Below are 19,963 nucleotides of genomic sequence, written 5' to 3'. Positions count from 1 at the left end.
AAGCTGCACCTACGCCAGAAGGCTACTTGCATGCATTATCGCTCTGCTTGTGGATGGCAAGCAACATGAGGTGCAGACACCCGCTTGCTAGTGAGCAGCGCTTCTGCGGACGCGTTACTAGGATTCGGAAAGATGAGATTATTGAGAGGTGATGACGCTTTGAGATACGCACTGTTCGCGAAGATTGTCGTCCTGTTCAGCGTAGATGCGACATCCTAACGAGTCCTTCGAACTCACGTGTTCCCGCTCAGACGCAGCTCCACTCTCTCAATACATGGGTACACCCCAAACCTCCCTATGATCCACCGTCCTCCCCTCATCATGCGGCAACGCCATCTCATTAAGCGCCTCAAAGTCCTCATCCGACAATTTCCTGATAGCGAGATTACTCTCAATCCTCTTCGGCGTCGCACTCTTCCCCAGCGGCACCGCCCCCCGCTGCACCGCCCAACTCTGCAGCAACTGCCCAACATCCATGCCATTCTTCTCCGCCAACTTCACAACGTCCGGGTCATTAAGCAAAGTCTTTCCATCGGCTTTTTGGCCCGCAAAGGGGGAGTAGCAAGTCGTCAAGATCCCGTGCTTGTTTCCGAACTCTATCAGCTCATTTTGCGGCATCCAGGGGTGGACTTCGATTTGGTTGCAGGAGATGGGGGTCTCCTGGGAGTGTGGCAAGAGGTCTTCGAGGTCGGCGATGGAGAAGTTTGAGACGCCCACCGCCCGGGCTTTGCCTTTCGTCACGAGAGCTTGCATGGCTTTCCAGGTGGGCACAAAGCTGCCTTCGTGACCTACTTTCTTCGAGATCGGCTTGGATGTATACTCCCAGTCGATAGCCGGCTTGCCGTCGATATAAATCTGTGCTTTGTCTTCGTGAGAGGAATTCGGTCCAGCCGTGGCTTTCTCCAGACCTTCCCTCGACGTGGGTTTCCACACCATCGGCCAGTGCACAAGGAACAGATCAACATAGTCCAGCCCCGTCGCTTTCAGAACTTTATCCAGACAAAGCTCAACATTCTCCGGATGCAGAAAATGCGGCCATGCTTTGGAGACGTAGAAGATCTCCTCACGAGGAACGCCAGATTCTCGGATTGCTTCACCGACGGGCTCGTCCACACCGTACATCCATGCTCCGTCGATGTGTCTGTAGCCGGCTTTGAGGGCTGTCAGAGTACTGTCCTTCGCCCAGGATGTCTCGCCTGACGCCCAGGTTCCGTAGCCGACAGTTGGAATGTCGATGGTCTTGCCGTTGGCGACTTTGAGGGGGAAGGTCTTCTGGAGGGTCATTTTGCTTGATCGTATGGCGTTGTCGGCGTGACTCTGGCGTTTGGGACTTTCGATAAGGGTGAGCTTGTTGTTTATATCGTGACTTGAATAACGAGGAGAAGTGATGTTGGACTCTCTGCTCATCTTTACGTCATCGATAAGCCCTACATTGTAGGGCGTTTGCCATTGCATGGGATGAAGGACTCTGTACCACCTGCTGTACTAGGTATCTCTTCCAGCTGGGATCTTTCATGGCTGCCATGTTGCTCGCAAGCAAAGCCTTTCCGAAGCACAATTCGACGAGCAAATAGCCTCTCGACGTTAGGTAGCCTAGCAGATGCATGTCCCTTCCTTCGCGGACAGACTCTTGTCTACTCGCCCAGCACCCTCTTCATCGTCTCAAAAACCTCATCAGGAGCCCGACTGAACCCAAACTTGATATTAGGCTGCATCGCAACAGCAAGATTGATAGCCCTCTCAAAGAGCTCCGTGAAGTCCTTGTTCGCTCTCACGCCAAAGCCCACGATGAAAATATCCCATTTCTGACGCTTCAGTTCGACCTCTAATCTCTGAACACTATCTTCGACATCCAGAGGATCCAGATCGATGTTGGCGGGCTCGTAGCCGTCCGCCTTGGCTTTGGCCATGTCCTCCTGGAGTTTTTGGATGTTCTTGTGTTGAGGGCCGAAGATCGCTTCGCCTTGGGGATCGGCTTTGATGAAGCGGCCTAGGCCGGCGATGAGGACGTGTTTGGCTGGCATCGTTGATGAGACTTTCGTCAGATGGTATGCGGTGTCTGTAAATCTTCTCGTAACCCCTTTCCTGCCCCGCCGATGTGTCTTTCTGTTGACGACCACGCGGCCGGCGGTTTCTTGTCCTATGTATGACGATTGCTGGCGTTGCATGAAAAGCTGTAGTTGAAAACAAGCTCAAGTTGGCAGATGCATTGTTGAGCGTTGCATGAGCTAGACGAGCATCATACGAGCTCGGCAAATCGCCACTCTCGGCATGCCGATCGATGTCACGACGTGAGTGATCCACGGGCGAATGTGTGCCGTCCATTTTCTGCTCAAAGTAGAACGTGTACTGTATCGTTTTGGGAGACTAGCGATCTCGACAACTTGCAATACAACATTGAGCCTGGTCGCTTTCAAGATTGTAGAGAGAGAAAATCCATGACCCACAGTCTGAGCAGAACAATAAGGTTTATTGACAATGATCAGGGAATGCCAGCTCGTGGGCCCTTATCGAATTGGCTCGAAGATGCCACCCCTGGTACAGAACTGCCCCTATCAGTAGTAGTATCCCCTCACGTATTTCTCCTTCCGGCCAGTCGTCCGATCCCTTGCATGACTTGGATTGTCGTCGAGATGATAGAAGAGTGAGTCTCTGTCTGCGAAGTCCATGTCGCAAGACAAGCAGGTCAATTCGGACTTAGCATATGTATCTGAATATTCATATGTTGCCGAAGTGTATGCACTCTCCCTGTGGAACTTCTCCGGCCGTCCTGTCCGAGTGTCACGGGCATGTCGCGGATAAGCCTCCAGATGGTCGAAAAGAATATCTCTCGACTCGAAATGTTGTTTGCATGCCAGGCATGTCAACGTTGGATCGATTCGATCCGTCTCCCCTTGGTGATGACCAGTGTAGTACAGATGGTCGAAGAGCTTGTTCCTCGACAGGAAATCTTGACTGCATGTCAAACATTGTGTTGATTTCTGCTCCGCTCTATCACTTGGGCTGTCATAAGCATCGTAACCGTAGCTGTAATCGGTGTCGTATTCATCCACTTCTTCAGTAGTGTGCTCAGTAGGTGCAGTCGAAGCTGCTGAAGGTGTGTACGCAGATGCTGTAGAAGTGTACGATGTCGACGGCGTTGAGTATGTCGGCCGACTGTGAGCCGCCGGAACCGGAAGACTATCGTTGGCCGCCGTGGAAGACGTGGAGTATGTGGAGTTTCCACTGGTATAGTCGTATAAAGGCTTTCCGAAGCTTGACACACCTTGAGACTCCTTCCTAGCTTGACTTGTACGCCTGTAGTCACCAGCGTGAGGGGACGAAGAGCGGCCATTACCGGACTGATCAACAGCTGGCATCGTCATTGGGACGGTGCCGGGGTCGTAGTGGTAAGCGCTTTGTCCTGCCGATTGAACTGCGCTGGAAGATGCGGTTTGATGGCTAGGTTCATGAGCATACTTGCTTGTGTCCTTTCTAGTCTCTCCACCAGGTGTAAGTATGTCAGGTATTGGCGTTGAGGCCGTGACAGAATCATTGCCGTATGAGTAGAGGCTACGCTGTTGATTGGAGCTTGCGTTAGAGCCGATGTCCCTCAATGACGCCTTCGTGTTTGGTAAGTTGCCTGGTCTGTACACAGGTGTGTCTGAGGGTTTGTGCGAACGGTGTGCACTGGTAGGCTGAAAGTTTGGCATGGGCGTCGATGTTGTGTCTGGGTTGTATGCATGGAACTTGGTAAGCTCCGGAGTATTAGAACCAGAACTGTGAGCATTTGATGCAGGTGCCGACGCTGGGAGCCTGCTACTTCGTTCCAAGGGAAGACTGGAAGGACCAGAACGGGAGTTTTGAGAGCTAGACGTCGACGGGACACTGCCTTGCTGACGACCAAGGAATCTCATCACCCGTAGTATGTCTCCCTGCTTGAGACCCAGCGTTCGCAAAAGCTGTGCATCCACATCAGACAGAATCTCGGTACTCATCTCCTCTGCTTCAAAAGTGTCCGCGTATGTCTTGCAAGATTGCGGACTGACGCCACACTCGGCAAAGAAGTTCGACCAGTTGAAACTGGCGTTGGTCGAAGCTCTTTTCTATAGCAGAAGGGTCCTCGAAGGCATCCGTCGCCGCTGCCTTGGCCGTGGCAGTGTGCCTCGACGCCGGGATCGAACTCAAGGGTGTGGCAGTCTGCATGTCTGCTGGAAACGCCGGCATTGGTCTGTACGTTCCCTCGGATGCAAACGTATTTCCCCAACCATTCGAAGGTTCCATGTTGAAGCCAAAGGTCTCTCGTGTCTGATGTGTTCTGGCCATCGTGGTGAGCATGCGTTGTGCTCCAGCGAGGACCTTTTACTTACTGATACTTTGTTGATTTCGGAAAGGTGACTTCCAACCATGGATGTTCTAGGACTTCTTCGATACGCAAGCGATTGTGCACTGAAGCGGTCATCGTCCTCTGGATGAAATCGACGCCCGAGTAGCTGGCTCTGCCAACAGCTTTGACTGGAAATGGGGTCCCCTGCTGCGCGAAAGATATGAGCTCTCGCACAGCGTTGAAAGGCGGCCGCATCGTCAGCAGACAATGTGCCACAGATCCGAGAGACCAGACATCCACCGCAGGGGTCCATCGACCATCGCCCAGTAGATATATTTCAGGAGCCATGTATCCTTCTGTGCCTATTTCACCTCTTGTCGAATGAAACGCAGCCGTGTCTTTTGCAGTCCCGAAGTCTGAGATCTTGACATGCCATTGCGGACCCACGCGATTAACCAGTACGTTCTGCAATCCATATCAGCATGCGGTAGCATAGTCATAAGTCTTGAGTGTGAGGTACAGAAGGCTTCAAATCTTGATGGATGAAGTTTACTCGGTGCATGTGCTGCAAACCCTGAGCAAGCTGCGCCGTGACCAACGCAGCCTCTGTCTCTGGCAACGGCCGCTTGCTGATGTGTGATTGCAAGTTACCGTACGGCAGGTATTCCATGGCTATGTAGAGGTGTCGATCATCCGCAAAACAGTCAAAGTACTGGACAAAGTGCTCGCGATACTGCCGCCATTAGTTTTCGACCTTGTCATCGCTCCTTAAGACAGGCGGCGGCTTACATCTGAGAACTTGACAAGAGCATCCAACTCCTTTTTCCACAAGCTCTCATATTTCCTGGGAGTCTGTTTGATGGCACGAAGCTTCGGTGGTTCGTGAGGCTGACTGGATATGCATTGCTCCTGCCATACCACGCCAAATGTTCCACGACCAAGATCGAAAGTCTTCTCCCAGAGGTCACCAGAAGCCATATTGTGACTTGTTGTAGCAAGATGTGAAAAGCATGAACTTCAAAGAACCATGGAGATGCTCTCAGCTGGCGCTTCAGTCCATGTTGTCCCACTTCCATCTTTTAGCAAATGTTGAAAGGCTGAAGTTACACAAAAGCTGAAAAGCTCTCATGGAAATAGAACATCGTAGTCGCCGTGGCTTGATGCAGCTGCCCTGGCATGCATTGCATTCTGGGTGGAGTGGTTGGAACAATCCCAATCAGCAAGGGTATTGGCGCAATGGGAGTGCAGGTTCGGCAGCGCCATGTGCAAGGGTCAGTGTTTGCACGTCCAGCTACGTTTAAGCGAGGTTTCGTCTGTCCAAAGCAGAATGTATGTCAGTGCATATGTACTGGAATGCAGCTATTCCGGTGAGCAGCTGCCCGGCACATTCGGCACACCTCCTGAGCGGGCACCAGACAGGCGAGTGTGTAGAATGCGTGTCAACGATAGGGCCAGGAAGCAGGGCTATCACTGCGGCCGCAACATCCAATACTTCTGATAAAGAGCCCCACGTTCAGAGTGAGCTTTTAATAGTCCTTTCAATTTGGAACCTTTCGTGGGCAGACACTTGACCAGCCCTATCATGTTCGCCAGGTCCTCGTTGTGACGCTTGCATACTGAGAAACTCTTTCGCCTGAAACTCGTGCTCTTCGAGGGCGTGCAAACTTTCGGAAGCAACGATTGACTGTTATCTGTTTCCAATTGTCTTGAAAGAGCAATGGAGGTCGCAAGCGCTTTGGAGGTCGTGACTTTGTGCTACAAGTGAGCTCACCCCGAGTACTTTCCAAGTGACTACTGACCAAAGATGGATAGAGCCGGCGCAGAACTCTTCAAGATCTTCGAGACCTGGAGACAAGCCGGTGATGAGGTCAAAGAGAAAGTCGTTGTTATCGAATCGTCCTGGCTCCGCTTTACATATCAAGCAAAGCTCTTGCAACGTGTGAAGTCAAGTCTGGAAGCCGAGCACTACCGTGTACTCGAAGATCTCATGGAGCTTTTGGCACAGCAGCTATTCATGGCGAAGAGCGTTCTGGAATCGGTCACAAGGAAGGAGACCCTGCGTAAATCTTCCTTCTTGGCAGTAGGTTCTGTCATCGACAGAAAGGCTTTTGTTTGGAAAAAGGAGGCCCTCGACTCAGTGATCCACAAGATAGACGACTGGCAGAAGCGTTTCGATCCGCCTTGGTTTCTCATCGTCAGGTATAGCAGCTCAGCGATTGATCAGCAGCTGCAGGCGGGAAACACATCGATGGCCAGGAGAGGCGCACCGAACGCCGCGAAAGACCCTTTGGCTCTTGTCAGCGGAATGAGGGCAGCCATAATGCCAAGCAGCAACCAGAGAGGACCATTATTCTTACCAGAATGCGCTATGGAGACAAGCCCTATCACACACTCAAGTGCACGGCTCGGACGCTTACTTGGTGGGGACCAGAGATGGTACATCGTTGACAGCGTCTCCTTCGAGTCTCGTGTCGACATCAGTCAGTTATCTCGAGACGTACGGCATCTCGCAGCAAAGCTTTGCCAGGCAGATCCAATAGCTTTTGGATTGCTGAACTGCAAAGGAATTATGCCGATCAGCCAGCAACACGATTCGTCTCAAGGAGCCTCCCAGCGGCAGCCAATTGCGCTGAACATAGTCTTCCGGATACCACCAGGCATGGACACACTCTTCTCACTGCGACAGATGCTTCTTATGCCTGATTTGCGGATGTCGGTTACGAGGAGGGTGCGAGTCGCGCGAGAGCTTGCGAAGTCCATAAGCTATGTGCATGTCTTCAACTTCGTACACAAGAATGTGAGGCCAGAGTCTGTGCTGTGTTTCGAGGACACAACGCAGTCTCGCAGCCACACCTTCCTCGTGGGGTTCGACGCATTCCGAGCTGCTGACGGCGCGACCAGGCTCCAGGGAGACATGTCGTGGGAGAAGAACCTCTATCGTCACCCAGAGCGGCAAGGGGACTTTCCCTCCGAGAAGTACAACATGCAGCACGACATATACAGTCTTGGCGTGTGCTTGCTTGAGATTGGACTTTGGGAGTCGTTCGTCGAGTACACGTACCAAGATGATACGCTTCAGCCTCAGACTGGCAAGTGCTACTCTCAATTCCAGCAATGGCTTACCGGCGTGTCGTCCGACGCCAGAATGGCTTTCTCCTACGACCTTCCTTGGCAGGTCAAAGACTACCTGGTGGAAGTTGCACGGAGCGAGCTGCCGGCCAGAATGGGTGAGAAGTATGCCACGGTGGTGGTCGCGTGCTTGACATGTCTGGATCCCACAAGCACGATCTCATCCAACTCGACGAACGAACCGGAAGAGCAAAGCATGACAGTCGCTGTTCGGTTCATCGAGAAAACCCTGCTCCTTCTGAACGAGATCTCAGTATAGGCTTGAGATTCCTGAGAGATTCGGCTGAGTGTGGCTTCTTCAAGATGGCGTCGATGGATTTGATGAGCGGTGTTGGGAAAGGAGTTTTGTTTTGACAGACGCGGGACGTGTAGCTGAGGGCCCGATGTAGTCTGACAGTCCATCTTTGAACTAGTCCATTCTCCTCTACGGGGGTCTGAGAAATGAGACGATCCAGCCCCAAACCGGCTACATTTCACATCAGCCCATCAGCCTGCGTTCGGTGCATATTTTTCCGTACTCCTCACTTGGCAACAAAGTGGAGCCGAGCTCCCTCATAAAGACACATTCTGCTGTGCAACGAGATGCAAGAGGTACTTTCGATGTGTACATCCACGATGTCGTCAATCTCAAAACTGCTGACAGCAAGCCTCGCAGCTACAGTCTCAGCTGTTGTGCTTGGAGACGCCGGAGAGATCTCCAGCTTGTCGTATCCGCGGCAATCGAGCAATGGATCATCAGAATGGCCGTATGGACCTTTCAGCACGAGGGGACGTGATATCGTGAATGCCAGAGGCGAGGCTGTGACTTGGGCAGGTGTGAACTGGCCTGGGAGTGGAGAGACGATGGTGCCTGAGGGGCTAGAGTGGGCTTCTGTGGAAGACATTTTGGATCAAGTCAAGAGCGTTGGGTTCAATTTCATTCGATTGTACGTTACTTCACCGTCTTAATGGTCATGATCAAAGACTTATGACTTCCTAGGACGTACGCTGATCAGGCAATCAACGAGATCTACGACCGAGGCAATGGGTCCGACGTACCACTGGAAGTTGCCATGATCCAAGGTCTGGGCATGGAGAACGGCACCAAAGTCACCCGCGAGGTTGTTGCGAGAAATCCCGGATGGACCAAGGACACAACTCGATTTGAGATCTGGGACAAGATCGCTCAGGTCGCTGCAAGCAAGCAGATTTACATACATCCAGATGTTCATGTTGGCAAAGCACAATGGTGCTGCAATAACACTGGTTCGTCCACACAAAGCTTTCGCTGATTGAATGAAGACTGATAGAATGTCGCAGATGGCAATGCTTGGTTCGACGACTACAACTTTCCCGTCGACAAGTGGCAGCGAGGCTTGAAGTTCATCGCCGAATGGGCAAAATCTCACCCTAATGTGGTTTCGATGTCTCTACGCAACGAACTCCGACGAGCCATCAATGAGTCCTCGCCCACTTCGACCATTGGATACGACTGGCTTTCCCTGGTCGGCAACTACACATCTGCAACAGATGCCATCCACGAGACGAATCCAGACATCCTGGTTACGTGGTCAGGAATGCAATATGACCAGGATCTCTCAGCGTTGTAAGTGCTTCGATCGATCTTCTCAACAAATGCGCTGACAAAAAGAGAACTTCTGGCCTCAATCTGAACACGGCACCTTGCTACAAATGTGATGCAGTAAGGGACGGTTACCGCCGAACTCCAGTCATCTTCGATCTCGCTTCTCATCCCTGGGCAAACAAGGTCAGTCAAACACCGATTGTCTTAATAGATATCCTCTTACATGGTATTCAGGTCGTATGGGAGCTCCACCTGTACTCGATGTCGGAGAACTTAGACACCGGCAACTGTCCCATCATCGAAGCCGAGTTCTACCGTGCTGGCTTCAATGCCCTTGGAATTGAAAAACCAGGAGCCTGCAACACCACCAAAGACTGCCCGGACGCCGTTCGTCAGACACCAGTGATCCTGTCGGAGTTCGGCTCAGCTCAGGATGCCACTCTGTTCAACGATACATTACAAGGCTGCGTTCAGCAGTACACCCGCAAGCACAATGTCAGCTGGGCTGTGTGGAGTCTGGCTGGAAGTTACAGAATCCGGTCAGGAGCCCAAGGTGGTAAGTTTTCGCTTGAGAATGGTGTGGACGAATACGTTTGCTAATAAGATTCAGTACCTGATACTTGGGCCCTCGGGAACTACGAGTGGAATGGCTGGAACTACCCAACAGGCATCGAGAGATGGTGGAAGCCTTGGGTTAAGGCAATGTTCGAATAGCCTCTCTGTTCAATATAGGATCAAGTCCGCACAACTGTAAAGAAAGACCCTCCATCTGTTCACCACCCTACTTCTTCCTCAAAACAAGCATGATTCCTCCACTCCACTCCCCCTTCAAAATACCAAATCCATCCGTACTAACAACACTCGCCTGCCCCGCCTTCTCCAGCCCCTCCACGACACTCTTGAACCCCCCACTCTCCCAAATATCTTCATGCACCGTCCCCACGACCAACCCGCCTTTCGCCACAACCCTCACAAACTCATTCAACACCGCCGGCCCCACGTGTCCCTTTGTCAACGTGCCCACGCACGTTACGACGTCGTAGCTGCCGTCTGTGCGATTGATGGGCTTGGTCAAGTCGGCGGTTTCGAGGTCGGTGTAGATGTTCTTCTTGCGGGCGGCGGCGAGCATGCCTGGTGTGAGATCCAGTCCATCAAGCGTGAATTTACCGTTCAAGCTAGATTTCTTGAACTCATCGCCGACAAGGCCAGTCCCACACCCTGCGTCGAGGATTTTGAAGTTTGGCTTGTTATCATCGAGATTCTTGATTACGGCTTCGACGGCTCGCTGTGGAGATGCGTATTCATGAACAATATCGAAGTCGTAGGAATCAGCCCATTCATTGTACAATTGTTCTGCGTCTGCAGCTCCAGTGAGATCGTAGGCTCGCTGGAGGAATTGGTTGGATTGGCCCCAAGAGGTCGTTGATGGGTCTGGCATCGTTGGAGACAATGTGCCTTTTCCCAAGGATCCAAAAATTATGAGAAGTAGGGCGCAAGAGAAGGTCTTAGATATGATTTATGTAGCCCAATGTAGTGTCAGCTTTACTCATTTCTGCAGGATGAACGAGATGCAGTGCACACGAGGCCTGCGTTGTCGGACAGCTGTGGATCTAGAGGGAGGAGCATGACGTGACAGGAGCGAGAGCTATAGCTTCCAAGCACCTACGGCACCAGTGCTCCTATCGTCGAGTAAGCGGTCGAGATTGTCGAAGGTCGCCTTTGTCTACTCGAACATCCTTCGTTTGCGACATCGCAGAGCACGCTTCTTGACCTCGGCCACGGTTGCGTCCTTGGGAGAACTTTCCTCCCCTTCTGTAGCATTATTTGTAGCTTGAGCATCAGCCGTTGCTGGTCTCACAGAGAAGACTCTCCCAGAGAACTTTCAGCTCGTCCACCAGGAAAGCATATTCATTGGTGATGAACTCGTCCGAGCGATGGAGTCACTGCTTGTAGTGCAGGTGGGCTTCGTTCTACTTGCGAGCATTCTGACTCAGTCGTACGGCAAGAGGCTTGTCACGTCTGTCCAGCTGGTGGCGCTGACGCTCCATAATTGTGCGAGAACCATGGCGTTTCTGCTGCAAAAGAGCTGAGTTTTCATGTCTTGCAGCTTGGCTGAAAGACAAGCTATCAAGTTCTGCACTTCAGCCAGCCACGACAATAGCCAGAAGCAGAAAGAGCTGTGAAAATGACATATCACCTATAGCTTGGATTGAGTAGTAGCGAATGCGTCCGTGCGTCGACAGGAGCTGTGAGGTCAAACATATGTGCTTACCGATGGCTTGGATTGTGGCGATGCATGTGGGAAGAACATGTCATCGCATGGGCACATTGTTGCCGTCAACCGGGCTTTGCATAGCTGAACATGTGTGTGAAGCTTCAAGGCTGAAGCCTTTGGTGCTAGTACGATACTTTGCAATCGTGACGAGAAAGTGTGGTGATGTTGTTGGGGATAGAAAGGAGGCAAGACGTTGGCGAAGAGGCGGCAGTTGAAGCTCGAGCCTCGGCTCCGAAGAAGACAATGAGAATACCTATATGCAGTTTTCCCCCCTCTCCCTGCACTTGTATCGTGAACAAGAAGTTGAAAGCCCTTTGGCGAATATCGATAGTCTTGCCGGCTTCGTTTCTCAAGAAAGGCTCTTCGAGATGTCACGGACGAGAAACCAGGAGGCGTGACGTTGGTGATGGTCTGTGCCATCCAGGAAGGCAACGGTCTCAATTCTTCCTCCCATCTTTCTCTCCTCCCATCTTTCTCTCCTGCATCATTCTCTTCCTGCACAGCGCAACAACACAACAACGATACTCCCACGCCAAATGCGAGATGTCAACCCGTATACAACCTTCTCCAGCTTCTCCAGACGATGAAGTCTCGTCGCTGCTGATCTCTACAGGATAGAGTTCACGCCCTTCCAAGACCAGTCACTGCCCCGGTGATCCCCTCATTCCAATTTCTCATCGTTTCTGCTTCGTATCTTTTCTTCCCTCATCAAGACAGAATCGTCCTCTTTTCGTCAATAATAAGTCAGACATTCAGGTCCACGAAGACAGGCACGAGACCAACTCTCGTCATCGCGTTCGGCCGTACAATGGCTTTCCACGCCCAAGCGATGCCACGGCATTCTGGCAAACGAGCCCAACATGTCTTGGAACAGCGTTCATTGCATGCTTTAGACGACGAAAGCTATTGAGCAATATACTGACCAGCCACTTTCCGCCTGAACAAGTATGCTAAGCCATGCATCACCGATTTGAAATGCCAGCGCTCTCCAGCCGCACCCCATCACGGCCTTCGAAATGCTCCGTCCGGCTTTTAGCAGTGAGGAACAAGTCTGCCGAACATGACCTTCCGGGATATTGTCCAGACAAGGAGCGTCGTCCAGCTCGAGCTGCCAATACAACTAATGCCGTGCAACCCAGGCTTATGCAGGCACTTTACACTTCTTGTCGTCCGCAATAGCGTGTCTGTACCTCGGGGATCTGCACTCGGCCCGCCGCATTTGCATCCTCCGCCCATACAACAGAGTGTGATGGAGGCACGAACGAGCGGAGAACTAGCCCTTCGCATATCTCGTATAGAGCCCCAGCCTGGAAGCGAGCGTCACTTCTCCATGCGCAAAATATATTGGCGCCGAGGTGGACCGCCCATCACATGCACGGAAGCAACAGTGCCGGCTTCCACTTCACGTTGACATATATAGCGCTTACTCGCCCACTGTAATGGAGTTCCAGGCCAGGCGCCCTGGAACAGATCCTCCTCCACTCGCTGAGCGAAGACAGCCAACATGCTGAACATCAAGTCTATCGTTTCAATTGCGGCTGCCGTGCTACCGCTGGTATCAGCTCGACCAGCATCACTTGGTACACGTGCAGTCTTGCTCCCTGAAGACGACCCATTCTACCAAGCGCCAATCACTATCGACTCCTCGGCACCTGGAACTGTCCTCAAGTCGCGTAAAGTGGCAACTTCATTCTTTGGATTCATTCCGAACCCAGTTGAAGCATGGCAACTGCTGTACCGTACCAATGCGGTTAACGGAACCGCCATTTCCGCCGTGACGACTGTATTTGTGCCAACAGGAGCCAAGACAGACCGATTCGTCTCGTTCCACACAGCCTATGATGGTTCATCCCGAGATGGCAAGTGTGATCCTTCCTACAACTACCAGCTAGGCGCTCCACAAGAAGACATCATCTCCTCCGTGGAGTTCCTCCTACTTCAAGCTTTCCTGATCGATGGCTACATCGTCTCCGCTCCCGACTACGAAGGCCCAGATGCCGCTTTCGGTGCCGGCCGTCTCGAAGGCACCGGAGTCCTCGACAGCATTCGTGCAGTCCAAAACTTCGGCAGCACTCTTGGCCTGACAACGACCACCCCAGCAGTGGTCGGCTATGGCTACAGCGGAGGAGCCATCGCAACCGGCTGGGCAGCAGGCCTTCAACCCACATACGCACCCGAGCTCAACATCAAAGGCTGGGCACAGGGCGGCACCCCGGCCAACCTGACAGGAACTACAGTCTTCATCGACGGCACCGCCTTCTCCGGCTTCCTTCCACAAGCGCTCGTCGGCCTCAGCTCCCCATCCGCCTACGGCGCCACTCTCGAACCCAAGATTGACAGCATCGTCACAACCGAAGGAGCCTCCCAAATTGCATTTGCCGAAGCCAACTGCGGCGTCGCCAACCTCCTCCAATTCCCCTTCAAATCCGTGCAATCGATCGAATTCCAAACCGAAGGCGACCGTATCCTCTACGACCCAGTCTTGGCATATGCTCTCGACCAGCAACTCATGGGCCGCTTCTCGAACGAAACTCCCACGGCACCTGTCTACCTCTTTCACGCAACCTCGGACGAAATCATCCCATACGCCAACGCCTCGACGCTCTACAACGAGTGGTGCGGCTACGGTGCGAGCGTCGACTTCGTCACCTACGCCAACGGCGGCCACGCCACGACGGAGGTTCTGGGTTTCCCCGGAGCCTTTGAATTCGTGAACAGTGCTTTTGCGGGAACCGTGGCGAGTGGCTGTTCTCAGCAGACAAAGTTGGATAGTACTTTGAACCCCATCGCCTTGGGTGCTCAGCTGGAGCCTATCCTTGTTGCGTTGTTGAATGCTTTGGCGGCGGCTGGAACGCAAGATGCGAATATCAAGGCGGACGTGAGCAACTTCGCCAAGACGATTACTTAGTGTACAAACTGTAGATACTCGAAAGTAAATAGCACGAATGTACGACTTTAGCTAAATAAAACCTTTCTGTGCCGATTGTAGAGAAACTTTGCTTGCGGAGTGTGCTGAAAATGCAGTTCGATCGATTGGCGAAATGATCGATCACATTGAATGAAACGGCATTGTTACTGAGTTGTATTCGTTTATTGGTAAGTCATAAGAGTACTGTTTTTGCAATACCTCACTGCCTTCCAAAGGATCAACCCGGTCGTGCCGAAGCTCTCCACGGGGCCCACTCCAATTGTTTCAGCTACATATATCTAAAGGCTCCATTCCTACCAACCAATCAGACAAGGTCTTCGCACAAACGAACGATCATTCAGTGAGCTGAACAACGGCAAGATGGCCGAGCGGTCTAAGGCGCCACGTTAAGGAGTTACACCCTTAATTCAATTCCGTGGTCCGAAAGGGCGTGAGTTCGAATCTCACTCTTGTGGGTCTTGCCTCGTCCTGAAAGCAGCGAAAACCATATGCTAACGATGTGGAAAGGTCAATATTCGAAATATCAGCGAATAGCTGATGCATATCTCCGTTTTTTGCGTTTTCGTCGGCCTGTGGATGTTGTACGACGTTCTTTTTATGGCGTGGTATGTTCGCACAGCGGCAATTGGGTCTGAGGATGGAGGAAATGGGTTGCGGAGGGTGATTGGTATCGATGTGAATTTTCTCCAAATTTTTGGTGCTGGAGCAAAGAGCCACGGGGAGGGGTAAGTTGCCTGAGGCAGCAAATAGGGCTGTAGGTCCGTGCAGTGCGGTTGAGCCTACAACTTCATCTATCGTGCAGTCTAGATAGTCCTTCTTAATAAACTCCCCTATCTACGCTCTTACTACTGGAGTGCTTGAAGGAACACGTGCTCGGATTAACGAAGACTGCGATTGTTCTCTAGCTCAAAGCCCCTTCCAAACAAGCGTCTTTCCAACCGCAAACTCGCCCTTCAGCGGCGTATCTGCACTCGAGTTGCCGACCAGAACAGTGTACTTGCCCGTCTCGCTGACCCAGGCATCTCTCCCCTCATGGTAGAAAGACGTCGCATACTTCTTGCTCAACTTCACCTCAACAGCCTTGCTCTCCCCAGCCTGCAAGAACACCTTGCCAAAGCCCTTCAGCTCTTTGAGCGGGCGGTTGATGGATGGAGATTGCGGGGACACGTAGACTTGCACGACTTCTGCGCCTGCGGTCTTGCCCGTATTGGTGACTTGGACAGAGACTGTGACGTCGTCTGAGTCTTCGCTAGCCTTGACGTTGAGGGATTTAATATCAAAGTTGGTGTACGACAGACCATGGCCGAACGGGAAGAGTACGTCCCTCTTCGTCTTCTCGTAGAACCGATAGCCGATGTAGACATCCTCTCCGTAGAAGACTCGGTTATCGTCGGACGTGTAGTTGAGGAAGGCCGGGTTGTCCTCGTTGCGTCTGGGGAAGCTCAAGCTGGTCTTTCCACCTGGGTTGACGTCTCCGAACACGACTTCTGCGATACCATTACCAGTCTCATTGCCGCCGTACCACGCCTGTACGATGGCCTTCGCTTTCGATGCCCAAGGCATGGTGACTGGCGTTCCTGATTGGACGACAACCGCGGTGTTAGGATTTGCTGCGAGCACCGCTTCGACGAGCTCGTCGTTGCCAGGCGGCAGATCCATGTGTGGCCGGTCGTAGCCCTCTGACTCCCAATCGCTGTTAAGACCAACGCACAAAACGACCTGATCGGATTTCTTTGCGATAGCAACAGCACGCTCGATTTCGACTTTCCGATCGAGCTTGCGGTGGAAGCCAATGCGAACGCCGCCCGCACCAAAAGCAGTGACACCCTCCTTGGTGTAGGTCAATGTTGGCAGAGAGCCAAAATCAACGTGCACGCTGTAGGACTTGCCTGCCTCGAGTTTGATGGAACCAATTTCCTCTCGCGTGCCTACGCCGAAGAAGGAATCGCCAGGATACTGCTTTGTGGCATTGTCGACGACCACCTGATCATCGACGAGCAGCTTTGCGGTACCGGCAACCGAGAGACTGAATTCATATTCAGCGGTCTCGTCTGGCGTGATTGTGCAGTCAATATCAGAATAGAACAGATGTGTCTTCAGTAATGGGTTCTTGTAGTCGAATAAAAGGATTGAGGTATCGCGAATGTGCAGCTCGTCGATTGGAGTACGATCTTGCTTCGAAGGTGGATCCAAGAAGATCTTCATATCGAGGCCAGATTGACCCTTGCTTGTCTTGGCCGCGCGGGAGAGCAGTGGTAGAAGCTTCCAACCAGGAGCACCAATCTCGTATTGAGCATCTGTCGACTTCGCCTTGATACCTTCCAATGGAGTGACGGCGTAGTATGGAAGCAGCGAAGCCGAACCACCACCGGAGTATGTCGCAAATGCGGCGTTGGGACCAATGACAGCGGTGGTTTTCTCTTTCTTGAACGGAAGAACAGTGTCGTCGTTCTTCAGGAGGACAAGACTCTGGGCAGCGATCGATCTCAGTAAGGAAGCAGTCTGTGGTGAGTCGATTGTTTTTTCCTCGACGCCTTCGGGTATCTGTAGAGGCAACACTTTTTTGATAAGCTTCAGAACTTGGGTAACTCTGGCATCCAGATGGTGCTGCAGGAGCTTCCCACATGACAAAGCTTTGCTAATCTGCTTTCCTCTGAGCGATGGTGGACCAGGCATCTCCAGGTCCAGCCCAGCTTTGATGGCTTCGGTGGTCGAATATGTGCCAAACCAGTCGGACATGACGAGGCCATCGAAACCCCATTCATCTCGCAGGATTTGCTGGATCAGTTTGGGGTTCTCGCTGCAGTGAAGACCATTCAACAGATTGTATGAACTCATGTACGCCCAGGGTCGTGCATCGCGCTGTGCAATCTGGAATGGTAGAAGGTAAACCTCCCGTAGAGCACGCTCAGATACGATGCTGTTGCTGGACATGCGTTTATCCTCGAGGTCGTTGCAGACGAGGTGTTTGATGGTCGCAGAAACGCCGGTCGATTGAATGCCGTTGACGGACGCTGCAGAGATGGTTCCGGCGAGAACTGGATCCTCAGAGAAAGACTCAAAGCCTCGTCCGCCGAGAGGGGATCGCTGCATGTTGATCGTTGGCCCAAGCAACACTGATGCACCTTTGGCAATAGCTTCATGGCCCATGAGCTCTCCGCCTTTGTGGATGAGATCGACGTCCCACGTTGCTCCCAATGCAGTGCCTGACGATAAGTAAGTTGCAAATTCACATTCAGATGGGGAAATGGTCTCACCGCATGGCAAACAAGCAGCCGGGGTACCATTGAAGAAGGCTGTTCCTCTGGCACCATTGGGCCCGTCCGTTGTTCGAATGGCCGGTATACCAAGGCGAGGTACACCAGCAAGATGCCAGAAGTCAGTTCCAGACACAAGCGAGATCTTTTCTTGCACAGTGAGTTTGGATAGAGTGTCCGCAACGTCAAAGTCTTGGTACTTGGTCCCCGCCTTGTCCGAGGCTGACGCTGATGAGCTTGTGCCTGTCATGGTGGATGGAATTGGAGAAGAAGGAGGGATGAAGAGTAGGTGAAAGAGAGAAGATCATCAACAGAGGTGAGTGAATGATAAGTAGTCGCGAGGTAGGCTTCAGGCTAAGCTGTTGACCCAGACTAGCTCACTGCCGTGCAGTCCATCCTGGCGGAGCAAGGCGCTCCGTCGTTCGAGGTTGCCAGCTGCCACGGGGCTCATATCGGTGGTATTTCCTAGTCCTGCTGCATCGCGGCGGCGAGTATCTCCCTTTCGAGCCATACCGGCTGGCATCGCATAGATTGTGAGTTTGTTGCCATGACAATGGTTCGTCCTGAGCGGATGTCGTGGGCAAAAAGGTGGAGGCTGGGCTGGGAGAGTGAGTGGGGACCGCCGGAGCGTAGGCCCGAATTGCCGGCCTCCATCTCACGGCGGCAAGTTATCCCCAGACAACACTTGTCATATCATATGAAGTTATTTTGCCATTGTCGCCTGATGAAAGAACTGATCGATAGTCGATGGCCTAAACCCTCGTTGTTTATCACACTACCATTTCTCGAAGAGAAGCACGATCGACTTTGCCATTTGGGACCTTTGGCACCGTATCAATCACGAACAGTCCCGCTGTGAGCCGCTCATGCTCTTTGACCTTCGCCTCATACGCCCTCACAACATCCTCTCTGGTCAACTTCACGCTTCTATCCAAAGCCACAAACCCTCTCAACCTTTTCTCCGAAGCTCCAGGCACCAGAATGGATGTCACACCTGCGTCAACCACACCCGGAATATTCACAAGTGCGCTTTCAAGATCCGTCGGCAGGACATACGCTCCTGCCGGTGACTTTAGGACAACGACATCTTGAATCCGATCACTGACATAAAGCCTCTCCAGCTCATCGAAGTGTCCAAAGTCGCCCGTCCGAAGCCACCCTTCGGGCAACCACATTTCTTTGGTCTTCTCCTCCTGCTTCCAATATCCCTGTGTCACGCTCGGGGCGCGAATGTATATTTCTCCCGGCTTGTACGGCTCTGTGACCTCGGCATGGCCGTCCAGCGTCATTATCTTGCCTTCAACATTCGGCAAGAGCTCTCCTACCGTACCGCACGAGGATCGGTCCAGCGGGTGACGATTGACAGCCACGCAAGTGAGCTCTGTCATACCCCAGCCCTGGATGACTCTGCAGTCCTCATGTGGCATGAAATGTTCGAATCGCTCAATCACAGATTGTCGTAGAGGAGCACCGCCGACCATGACATTGCGGATTGAGGTTATGTCGTACTTTCTCACCGCTGGATGCGACAGCATGGTAATTAACAAAGGTGGCATGAGATACCAATGCGCTGGCTTGTACTTCTCCGTATGGGCAAGCATCTTGTCGAGATCGAACTTAGGCATGATGTAATTTGGTAGCCCGCGCTTCGGACAGATTACACAGAACTGGTTCTGGCCGACAACGTGATAAAAGGGTACCCAAGAAAGCCAAAGGACCGGATGGCCACGCTCAAAAGACCATGGATCTTCTTCTTGGTGCTTGAGATACTGGACAGCGTTGGCGAGAATGTTACCGTGCGTTACGACTGCGCCTTTTGAAAAGCCCGTCGATCCGGAAGTGTAGTTGATGGCTGCAATCTGATCCGGAGACGAGGCGTACGGAGTCCAATCGAAGGGCTCGCCTTCAAATGCCAACAGTTCTCGCCATGGTCGAACACCAGCTGCATCTTCCACGTCACCGGGGACTTCGTTCGTTAAGAAGATATCTTCGCCATCGAACAGGATCACTTCGTCCACTCGCCCAAGCGTATTTGCGACATTCTTGGCTTTTTCAATGGCTTCTGCAGAAGCAATGATATGCTTGGGTTCAAGTCCATCGGCCATCCGCTGGAGGGCAGACTCCGGCAGAGCAGGACTGCAGCCAGAGAGACTTCCACCGGCCATAAGAACACCCATGAATACAACAGGCCAAGCGACATCGTTGCCAGCAATGAACAAGACCCTATCGCCGTTTTCGAGACCGTCACGCCGAAGGCCGGCCGCCAATCTCTGAGACCATCGTCGGTACGATTGCAACGTCAGGTATCTATCTTCCGGCCGCTCAGCATCTAGGATGATGGGCTCATCCGGGAGAGACGCGGTGGGCGATGATCCGAAAACAAAGGATGGCACGCTCGTGTGCGGGACAGGGACTGTTTTCTTGGAATGTAGAGGCATTTCTTCCGTGGAAAAGCGGTGGATGTTGCTCACGAGACCGAAGCTGGGCCCAGAGGTCGTGTTGT

The 19,963-nt window shown here is 52.4% G+C and overlaps 9 protein-coding genes and 1 non-coding gene across 10 annotated transcripts; 4 read left to right on the top strand and 6 right to left on the bottom strand.

The window, feature by feature from the left end:
* Positions 1 to 267: 267 nt before the first annotated feature.
* Positions 268 to 1,284, bottom strand: M409DRAFT_60056 (uncharacterized protein; the record flags this gene model as incomplete). The annotated part of the gene is made up of 1 exon (XM_033814355.1): positions 268 to 1,284. The coding sequence occupies one exon, from the start codon at positions 1,282 to 1,284 to the stop codon at positions 268 to 270; it is 1,017 nt and encodes a 338-aa protein (XP_033661248.1).
* A 350-nt stretch (positions 1,285 to 1,634) lies between these two features.
* On the bottom strand, positions 1,635 to 2,024 carry M409DRAFT_29208 (uncharacterized protein; the record flags this gene model as incomplete). Its single annotated transcript, XM_033809358.1, has 1 exon — positions 1,635 to 2,024. One exon carries the CDS (start codon positions 2,022 to 2,024, stop codon positions 1,635 to 1,637), a length of 390 nt encoding a protein of 129 aa, XP_033661247.1.
* A 2,321-nt stretch (positions 2,025 to 4,345) lies between these two features.
* On the bottom strand, positions 4,346 to 5,030 carry M409DRAFT_37737 (uncharacterized protein; the record flags this gene model as incomplete). The annotated part of the gene is made up of 2 exons (XM_033810788.1): positions 4,346 to 4,771; positions 4,827 to 5,030. Coding segments are annotated over 2 exons (630 nt in total), but the record flags the coding sequence as incomplete, so codon positions are not given.
* Positions 5,031 to 6,320: 1,290 nt separating this feature from the next.
* M409DRAFT_37762 (uncharacterized protein) lies at positions 6,321 to 7,694 on the top strand (the record flags this gene model as incomplete). Its single annotated transcript, XM_033810792.1, has 1 exon — positions 6,321 to 7,694. One exon carries the CDS (start codon positions 6,321 to 6,323, stop codon positions 7,692 to 7,694), a length of 1,374 nt encoding a protein of 457 aa, XP_033661245.1.
* A 356-nt stretch (positions 7,695 to 8,050) lies between these two features.
* Positions 8,051 to 9,713, top strand: M409DRAFT_70516 (glycoside hydrolase family 5 protein; the record flags this gene model as incomplete). Its single annotated transcript, XM_033818775.1, has 6 exons — positions 8,051 to 8,361; positions 8,415 to 8,680; positions 8,735 to 9,020; positions 9,068 to 9,182; positions 9,234 to 9,555; positions 9,610 to 9,713. 6 exons carry the CDS (start codon positions 8,051 to 8,053, stop codon positions 9,711 to 9,713), a joined length of 1,404 nt encoding a protein of 467 aa, XP_033661244.1.
* A 67-nt stretch (positions 9,714 to 9,780) lies between these two features.
* M409DRAFT_70515 (uncharacterized protein) lies at positions 9,781 to 10,437 on the bottom strand (the record flags this gene model as incomplete). The annotated part of the gene is made up of 1 exon (XM_033818774.1): positions 9,781 to 10,437. The coding sequence occupies one exon, from the start codon at positions 10,435 to 10,437 to the stop codon at positions 9,781 to 9,783; it is 657 nt and encodes a 218-aa protein (XP_033661243.1).
* Positions 10,438 to 12,778: 2,341 nt separating this feature from the next.
* On the top strand, positions 12,779 to 14,182 carry M409DRAFT_70514 (uncharacterized protein; the record flags this gene model as incomplete). Its single annotated transcript, XM_033818773.1, has 1 exon — positions 12,779 to 14,182. The coding sequence occupies one exon, from the start codon at positions 12,779 to 12,781 to the stop codon at positions 14,180 to 14,182; it is 1,404 nt and encodes a 467-aa protein (XP_033661242.1).
* Positions 14,183 to 14,557: 375 nt separating this feature from the next.
* M409DRAFT_t61 lies at positions 14,558 to 14,658 on the top strand. The gene has a single exon. It is a non-coding gene; the product is annotated as a tRNA-Leu (tRNA).
* Positions 14,659 to 15,109: 451 nt separating this feature from the next.
* Positions 15,110 to 17,710, bottom strand: M409DRAFT_29202 (glycoside hydrolase family 3 protein; the record flags this gene model as incomplete). The annotated part of the gene is made up of 2 exons (XM_033809357.1): positions 15,110 to 17,409; positions 17,461 to 17,710. 2 exons carry the CDS (start codon positions 17,708 to 17,710, stop codon positions 15,110 to 15,112), a joined length of 2,550 nt encoding a protein of 849 aa, XP_033661241.1.
* Positions 17,711 to 18,230: 520 nt separating this feature from the next.
* M409DRAFT_29201 (uncharacterized protein) lies at positions 18,231 to 19,898 on the bottom strand (the record flags this gene model as incomplete). The annotated part of the gene is made up of 1 exon (XM_033809356.1): positions 18,231 to 19,898. One exon carries the CDS (start codon positions 19,896 to 19,898, stop codon positions 18,231 to 18,233), a length of 1,668 nt encoding a protein of 555 aa, XP_033661240.1.
* Positions 19,899 to 19,963: the final 65 nt, after the last annotated feature.

This window comes from Zasmidium cellare, assembly GCF_010093935.1.
Source record: "Zasmidium cellare ATCC 36951 unplaced genomic scaffold M409scaffold_49, whole genome shotgun sequence".
Lineage (NCBI taxonomy): Eukaryota > Fungi > Ascomycota > Dothideomycetes > Mycosphaerellales > Mycosphaerellaceae > Zasmidium > Zasmidium cellare.
Note: the sequence above shows the minus strand (reverse complement) of the source record. Positions and strands in the feature narration are given on the sequence as shown.